We start from the raw sequence: 9,119 nt of genomic DNA on the forward strand, positions 1-9,119 counted from the left end.
ATCTCAGGGATTAAATGTACAGTTCAACTACTTTAGAACGACAGGAAGGAAAGTCTCACTGCTCTGACCCACTTAAGATCAAACTGGGTTGTATGTGAATCGCCTGGATATCAACCTCACAGCATTAACACATAAGATGAAAACACTTTTTATTTCATTACGTGAGTTATTTTAATTTTCAGCTGTGATGTTTGATCATCTCTTTCATGTGCAGAAACATTTGCTTGTCACTTTTATTGGTTTATTTTCTGCCTTTTTTTGGGGTCAATTTGATTCATATATTACTATGTAAACAAAGCTGTTTATTCACCTTATTAACTGCAGTGGGTTGTTTGCCAGCTGTTGGTTTCTGTTTCAAACTAAACTGCTTCTCTTATGATTTGGGTTCTTGCACCTGTAAGCTCCACAGGGGCGTTCACTCATCACTCCCTGATTTCTGCATTTAAATAAACAACAATTTCAAATGCGAACTCTGTGACTGAAAGGTTTTTATTTTTATAATAAAAGTATTTTACTGTTGCAACGTTTGTAACTATGGAAACATCACACACATAATTTTAGATTTGCCCAGCTGCAAGTTAAGAGGGCATAACTTTTTTTTAACACCTCAGAAGTTAGCAGGCCTGTCAGATGCTACGCGTTCAAAACTGCATTCCGATCTAATGTTAACATAACCGGGAGGACAAGGGCTTCTTTAATGGTAGAGAACACCATAAAAATGCTCCAGCTAGTCACAAGGCTCACTCAGATGACTGCAAGCTGTTTATATCCTTCACATCTACTTTTATAACACTTGCCACAAACACACAGCGTGCAGTCTTACAGATCCCTGCTGAACAATAGCTCTGTATTCTGGCTGTGCAAAACAAATTCATGAAGAATATGCACACTCTGTAAGAAATCAGGGGTCATGAGCTGCGGATCCCTTTCATTTATTGGCACAGGATGAGCGTCATGATTACACCGGATAACAAACCGCTGAGGTTTAAGCAATGGACAATATGCAAGACATGCTGGCGGGAAGGGATTTAAAACAACAAAAAAACATGGCTGAAATGTCAACATCTAAAAACAGAACGATAAAGCTATGAAGAGTATTACATAAAGTTGTCAGTCCCACCATGTAAGAGCTGTAAGGTTTAAGTAAAGGATGATTTTATGGAGTTACTCCTCTAACCCTACCTCATTCTGCTTTTATCGTAGCTTCATGATGCTAATACACAGGTTAGACCAACACTGCCATGATTTGGCCTGTTAATGGTGCTAATAGCAAACAGCCAGTCAGCAGCAGTGAGGCTTTCGGAGGCACTGATTATTGTTCACATGTCACAAAAAGATCCCTCTGCCTCTGGGTGCTCTTCTTCTCTGCATGGCCCTCTCTCCTTTCCTCCCTCGCTCACTCTCTGCCTCCCTTCGTCCTTCTCTCTTCAGTAGCCCCATGGGAGCGTGAGGGTTGAAATGACACACAGTGGCTGACTGTCGCCCAGGGGCCTGGGTTCTGGCCTTGGCTGGCTGGATCTGTGTGGCAGCTGGTGAGCCCGCTGCCCTCTCTCTGGCCTGCAGCATCAACAGTGGTGGTAGTGGGACTGATTGGAGCCTCACTCTGATCTCTGACTCTGGGGCTGACGCTCAACTGCTCACTGCTGCCCACACAGCTGGTGGTGAGGAAGTGGAACACAGAGCGGGGATGTAATCAGGAAAAGAACAAAAACACACACACAAGCACACACACAGAAACTAAACCGTCCACTAAATGCACACGGAAAAACTAAATCCTAACAAAATAGCATCAGATACAAGGAGATGATGGCAATACCCACAAGTCTGTGGGGTCACGATATGGAACTTGGAACATCCTAGAAATGAGAGACTATGAGGCTGCACGGAGGAAGCAGCGTTTCCCCAAGGACATAACGTGCTTTCAGTTAAGTAACATCTTAAACCTTCTTTGAAACTGTAATACTTATCACATGTTTGAGTTTAAGGCTCAGATTAAACAAATAATCATTCATAAATAGAAACACCTTTCAGCCAAGCTAGCAGCATTTTACTGCAACCCACAAAGCCACACAAGACTTTCCAAAGTCAAAAACAAAACAAACGGCCTCAAATCGTCGCTCCCATCATCACTGAGTAAGCATTAAGGTGCCAGACTTCTCATAGTGTTAGCATTACTGAGTCACCAAAGGGTTACAGTGACGGACACCCTTCTTTCCTTCACTTCCTTCCTAACGCTTCATTAAAACAAAAAGCCTACTCTATCAGGCAATATATTTATTAAAAACAGTGACCTTGTGTGAAAGAATGATTGAACTGAATTACATTTGTAGTAGCAGTTATTCCCTTTATAGTACCTAACATAGAAAAACTTTTTAGTTTATGTTCTTCGCCTATCCTACATAACCGAAGATAAGAGTACAGGTTTGCGACTAAAACAAAAACATCTAGGCGAGAATAAGAATCTGAAACGCAGAATATCAGTGTTACAGTATGGAAGTTATGATTGTGATGTGACACAGTCTTGGTAAGCACACAAGTTGTCCAGATCTGCGGCAGGATAGTGATGAGTGAGACTGGATAGGCGGAGGGTGGTGATCAGGTCTCAGTGGTGTCTGCTGGTGTAGATTCTGTTCCTGAGCACAGCTACTGGAGGGAGGTGGTGCCGGACACCAGGGTAGCGCTGGATGTGGTCGAACCAGCGGGTAACATTCACATACTGCTCCCTGTCCTGGATGGCCAAGTCAACCTGGGAAAGAGAAGATCATTGGAGGTAAAGCGTTTAACCGCATCGTGAAGGCGAGTTAAACTGACATGAGAAAATCTATTTAACACAATTAAGGTCGGCAATAAAACACAAAGATGTTTTTGCTGTCAAAGATGGTTTAACATTCATGAGTTTCCTACAAAAACAATCAAATATGAACCATTACAAGTATAAAGCAGTGCGTTTCCCTCTTCCCTCAGTTTTATCCTGTTATCAAAAACATATTAATGCTGCCTATCTGGGTCTCAAATACACTCGCAAAATAGATTCTTAAACACGAGTTTGACTTCCTGGTTAAATAAGGATGAATACAATCAGTAGAATTCACTCTCATTTTGGTGAAAACCTGGATACTTTCTTCTACACTATTTAGAAATCCCATTAAATGAAGAAGGAAAAAAGGAATCCAGTTTTAGTGAAACTCTTATGAGGAAAACAAAACGCTAAAGAGAGGCTACATGTGAGCAATGCTTACATTCATGAGATCACATGTGAGAAGTGTTGATGCACTGGTTTAGGTTGGTTTAAATGTTCTTATCTAAAAATAATTACACTTAAAGAACAGCTTCGTGACGACTGCCTTTTTTCTGCACTTTTGATGATGCGCTCTTATTAATATGGCACTCATATGTGATATAAAACATGTATTTGTCTCTGTTGTCACAACTGAGCAGATATCAAAGCCTGAAACAAACCAGTTACAAAGTTCAGCAGATTTCACATGATGATAATCACATGGGAAACAATTTTACACTGGTTTTCTTTTAGTTGCAGCATAATGCAGGTGGACAACTGGAAATGTTTGAAGCACTAAAATGGCCTTGAAAAACATTATTAAGCGTGTTTTTTTTTCATCACATAATTAAGCGGAATATGGAAATTCCTCAAAACGGACAACGATCCAGCCTACAACCATTCCAGCATCAGTTAAGTTTAATGTTTGTGTAAAGTAGTTTCCCATGAATTGAACATCAGCACAGGCTGTGGTTAAGGGTCGCACTAGCTGACCTTCTGTCCCCGAGGTTAAAAACCACACTGACTGCAAACCAAAGTGACGCCCCTCTGCCTGGTGGCGTGGAGTGGGAGGAGGTGGGGGCCTTCCATCTTTGCCACAAAAACTGACATCTCTGAACATGTGATCTCCCCCCGCCTCAGTCTCATTCTGCCTTTCCCATTTCTGAACTCGCTTGTTTTTTTTTTATCCTGTAAGGCGTAGCAAACTTACTTGTCCCTGGTCTGAGGGTAAAGACATCACTTTATGCCACATCGCTTTATCTGACTGAGGAGAAGTGAGAATCTGTTTATAATCAGTGTGTTTATTGCCAGCTTGTCCTCGGTACCCTTTGGCCATGTGACTGGTCTAATTGTACGTTATGCAAGATGACAACTTGCTTATTAAAGTTGAGGTTTGACCGAAGTGATTGTTGATAAGGAGAGAAAAGCATGAAAGATGGGGCTTCCATGAAGATGATTAACACATGAAAGTAATCCAGATATGAATGACTGATAAAGCCAGCAATTTTTTTTATCCCATGTCTGAAAGGGGTTCATCAATTTTCCCTTTCCTTTGGCTTCTCTCTAGATGAATCCTTGGTAAATGATTGTAAGAATGTAATTAGACAAATAACTTTGAAAAACCTAAAGACAAGTTTCTAAAAGGTTTGGTTGTTACAAAGTGTTTCCTAGAAGCACATTTTAAAGATTCAAAGTTAATGTGAACACCCCAGAATACATTAAGTTGATAAATGTGTAGAAACATTGAGGCTTACGAATGAAGTCGGCACATAAGGGAGCTTCAAACAGGTAACTTACTATGACTGGATGGATTCCATAGTACATAAAAACATCAGCTAAGGTGAACTGGTTTCCGGCCAGATAGACCTTGTCTTGCAGGTAGAGATTGAGGTCCTGAAAGAGGAAATTTTGAAAGCATAAAACACGCTATGCAAATCAGGTCATTTCTTATGATAATTTATGCATTATGGTAAGTATTTCAATGCAAACACAAATGTCTTAATGTGACAGATGGACACATTATATGAATCACTAATGAAGCATCCATAAAAAAAGAGATGCTGGGACTACGAAATGTTACTGTCTTGATGGACGTTATAGACTTAAAGGGGGCACATCAGCAGGTTCATTAACCTATATATCTGTGGGTGCGTGAGGTACACGAGTCTGGTTCATGGCTTGCGTGCATGTCTGTGTGCTGCTATGTGGATAGGAATAATATGTAACCTGAGGGGGAATGTCATCTCTCCCCATGACTGGCGACTTAGCACAGATGCTGTACAAAACGGGCTATTTGTTTACTTCTCAACCAAATGACTACAACTCTCGCTTGCAAATCTAATGAAGCCGTCTTAAACTTGGGCAGCACGTCGTACACTCCTCAGTCTGTGTCTGTGCAAGCAAAGTCGTGCATGGAAGTGCTGGTCCCTGGGGAAGGGACCATCTTTAGCACTTGTACATTGTGCGAAGGCGAGGGAAAACTCCAAACACACACAGAGCATCTTGGGGGCAAATGGAGTTATTGTGCGGGAAGTGTGGGTGATGCCAAACAAGGCATGAAGACTGCAGACTTCCTCCCCTTCCACAGTCAGATCCTTGCTTTTCTGTAGCCTACAGCCATCAGGCTGAAGCCTAGTCGAGCATCAGAGGAGAGGCAGCTCTCCTGCTGCCCTGCACCCAGCACATGGAGCTCAAACCTGGGTTCTTTGCTACCTGCCCCCACCTAACTGTGCATCAGTGCTGTTGTTGCATTCAGATAAAAATCCTACAGAACAGTCAACTCGAGCTGATGAATAACTAAGAAAAGGAGATACAGGGGCACTAATGAATCACACCTTTTCTTTATTCTTTCTGTACAAACTTGATGCTCCAGAGACTATTTTTTATTGTTGCTGCCATTCTTGGACTCAGACACAGTGATCTCTCGAGTTTATACCACTTTCATTTGGCCTTCAGGCAACCATAGCCGTCAGTACACTGCTCAGTACTCCATCCATCCATTTTCTTATCTGCCTATTCAGCCTTGGATATAGAGGGAGGTTGAAGCCTGTCCTGGCTGACACTGTGTGAGAGGCTTTTTACTTTCAATTGTAACACCTGAAAACATTACACAGGAGTCAAAAAAAGTGGAAATTATTTCTTTGTTTACACTGAGAGTTTACAGTTTTGTCAAAAACTGAATGATCGTGCTCTCCGCTCACTGAAGACAAAGTACTTAGCAGAAGAAATCATTTGTATACTACAGCATTTGCATGCTGAAACAAAAGATAATAGTCAAATTGAGTGGCAGCAGGAAGTTTTCAATACTGGCCTGATTTGTTTAAAGTGGAGTGACAGACTTTCACCAACACTCAGCTTGTCTCTGGGTTCAGGGCCAACCCAAACTGGCTTGTTTATCAACATATTACATGAGTGACAAGATGTTTACTTCGGAAACATGTCTCAGCTTGCGAAGCAAAAATGTCTTATTTGCATCCTGGGGTGAGAAAGTTTAAAAACTCCTCCAGATGACACTTTTATCTGAGCATAATTTAATGGGAGATGACTGGTGTGCTTAAAAGGAGAGCGTTAAGGACGCGGCTCAAGCAGCAGGACAGGACAGGGGGCCACCGGGCACCAGTGCTGAGCTGCTCAGGGCGACTTCCGTCTGTAAGTGGCACCATTAAAATATTTAAGAGGCCTGTCCAGATAACATGCTGCCGCACAGCATGACTTCTCAGCCATGCCACAACAGCGTGTCACGCTGAGAAGTGCGCACATACACACACACAAATGCACAGACACTTCACGCTGACAGGACGGTGCCAAGAGGCGCGAGGCATCCAGCCGACCAGCGGCTGACGATCCGTTTCACGCTGACTGGCGTCAGGCACATTAGAGTATTTTGCTCTGTCGCGTGGGGCCATGTCACTGAAGGGCCATACATCAGCCCGTATTCCTGTCGCTCGCGCCTTAATAAGGCAAAGAGACACACACATTGACCCAACTGGTGGTCACAGGAGGTCAATGTGGAAGAAACTGTCAAAGAAACTCTCAAAGAAAGAGAACAATTTTAACACTGATTTTAGCACAAAGAAAAAAATAAGACTTCTAAGCATGCTTGGAAACATCAGGATTAAAATCTGGGATAATTTTAAGCACGTATGCATTTAAGTCTAGAAATGCTGTTTCGATGAAAAGGAAAGGATTTCAAAGATTTCCTCGAAAATCAGCTCTTTTACCTTTAGGACGGTCTTGATGTCTTCCTTTGTGCAACTGTCGAGTTTGGTCACTCTGTACTCGAGCCACTGCTGCACCACCGCTCTGCTCTCTGCGGTGTCACCCAGCAGCTCTGGGCGCTTGGCCTCTTTCGCCAGGTGACAGGCGATGGTCACCAACCCCACCAGCGGAGGACCATTATTATTCTGTAGCACAGGTACCTGGAGGGCGAGGAGAGACAGTGAGGGGTAGTTACAAACAATCATTTCAATGCATCAGAAGCCAGCACTGTCTTTCTAAATAACACGCTTCATTTCCAGTGATGGTAAAACGTCCCTAATAAATGCATTTATTTTATTAGACTGTCTGGATCTCATATGCACACCGATTATCAATGTGTAATTTGGAAAATACTGATTAGTGAAATTACGATGGACAGTTAGGTTGATATCCAGAAGAAAGAGTTTAATATGGGTGCGAAAAAAATACTTTCACAACTTTTCCTTATTAACTTTTCACTACAGCATCCTTTAAAAAAATCTGGTCATCCATTCTCTCTGGGATGAAGTTCAACATGAAGAAACTCCACATTTGGAAAGGTTTTATATGTATATATACATTATATACATATATATGGATACACACACATTTGTGGTTAAGCCAATGCAGTCATCTGCACAGGGAGCAGATTGCTACCCCCACTTCTACAAAAACATTATTTACTGTTGTTTTATTTACTGACATATAGATAGATAAATTCAAATTTCCAGTAGCTGCATTTAAATACAAACATACATCCAGTCATAAATATGAATAAAAAGATAAAGTAATTAATGTTGAAAAAAAAAGACTGTTTAAAAATACAACAAAAACGGTTTAAGGTTTTTAGGAGGACGCAAAATGTGTATGAATGATGATTTGATGATAACTCCAATAATATAAAATGACACTTTTAAGGACTTCATTTTGGAAACTCTAATTTGTTCATACTTTATAAGACATTATTAACAATAGCTATCATTTTGCGCAATTTCCCGTTTCCCAAATATGTTTATTTTCCCCTGAATGAAAATAAATTTGCCCAAAATAAATAACAATAATTTACTATTATTAGTACTACAAATTAAATTTACATTATTTTAAATATAGTTCTATATACACTACTCTCACTACAGCCTGTACATACTTATAGTTATAGAATATTCATAACATACTTCATACCGTGTACATTATAACATACCATAATAGACCCATTTCTGTAATATACTTACATATCTATATTATTGCTAATATATATTGTAATATATCTATACCACGGCTAAAGCACTTCTGGATGGATGCAAACTGCATTTCGTTGCCCTGTACCTGTGCATGTGCAATGACAATAAAGTTGAATTCTATTCTACTATAGTTCACTTGCTCTGTCCATCCCATGGTACTGACAGCTAACTCCTCCCCTCGCTTAGTTTCAATGGACGGCTATAGACAAAGCATGGGGCTACGTCTATTATGGCTTTATGCTATCCACTATGCTGACTTTTCCCAACAAGACCGCTGGCAAACACATTTCTCTGCGTGGAAATGCTGGGGTAATGGAGAAACTTAGCTGACAACAGACGAACAGCCCGATATAGACACACTATAAGCACAGCTTTATTTCCAACACACATGCATGGCGTGTTAGCACTCCCCTGCTATAGCTAGGTGTCCCGGTTACAACAGCTCGGAGGGCGCCTTTCAATTAAAATGGCAATTGTATCACCTACAGTAAATGACACAGTAATGAACCGTTATATCACCTTTTTATCCCCCTGCGTACTGTACTTATTCGCCTTTTTTTGTCCAAGGTATTTCTCCAGCGAAGATAGCTCCCGCAACGCCATGTTTGTGACTGTCGGACGGACAGGGTAGTGTGCGAATGATGTGATTGGCTTAAAGTCGCAATTCCCGCCCACTCACGCTTGACTGACTGAAGATTTAACCAAAGAAAACTTGGCATACGAATCCTTTCATTGTATTGCATCAGAGCTTCGCCCAACTTAACCGATGAAACCAGTCTGTGAAAAAATAAAATAAATTAAAATACAGATACCTTTATGTTTTATTTAGTAAGGGCTATTATATAAAATTGCTATAAAATTAC

The 9,119-nt window shown here is 41.0% G+C and overlaps 1 protein-coding gene across 1 annotated transcript; it reads right to left on the reverse strand.

The window, feature by feature from the left end:
- Window positions 1-471: 471 nt before the first annotated feature.
- On the reverse strand, window positions 472-8,907 carry eef1e1 (eukaryotic translation elongation factor 1 epsilon 1). The gene is made up of 4 exons (XM_085173218.1): window positions 8,776-8,907; window positions 7,000-7,197; window positions 4,577-4,672; window positions 472-2,746 (listed from the first exon to the last, which is right to left on the reverse strand). Exons 1-4 carry the CDS (start codon window positions 8,857-8,859, stop codon window positions 2,603-2,605), a joined length of 522 nt encoding a protein of 173 aa, XP_085029344.1. The 5' UTR covers window positions 8,860-8,907; the 3' UTR covers window positions 472-2,602.
- Window positions 8,908-9,119: the final 212 nt, after the last annotated feature.

This window comes from Neolamprologus multifasciatus, chromosome 9 (genome assembly GCF_963576455.1).
Source record: "Neolamprologus multifasciatus chromosome 9, fNeoMul1.2, whole genome shotgun sequence".
Taxonomy (NCBI): domain Eukaryota; kingdom Metazoa; phylum Chordata; class Actinopteri; order Cichliformes; family Cichlidae; genus Neolamprologus; species Neolamprologus multifasciatus.

Bases quoted from the DNA above. Each gene is read 5' to 3' on its own strand.
- eef1e1 (XM_085173218.1), bottom strand. From the start codon at position 8,859: ATGGCGTTGCGGGAGCTATCTTCGCTGGAGAAATACCTTGGACAAAAA. The intron at 4,673-6,999 runs GTAAAAGAGCTG...TTCCTCTTTCAG, and splicing joins ACATCAAGACCGTCCTAAAG to GACCTCAATCTCTACCTGCA. The intron at 2,747-4,576 runs GTAAGTTACCTG...TCTCTTTCCCAG, and splicing joins ATGGAATCCATCCAGTCATA to GTTGACTTGGCCATCCAGGA.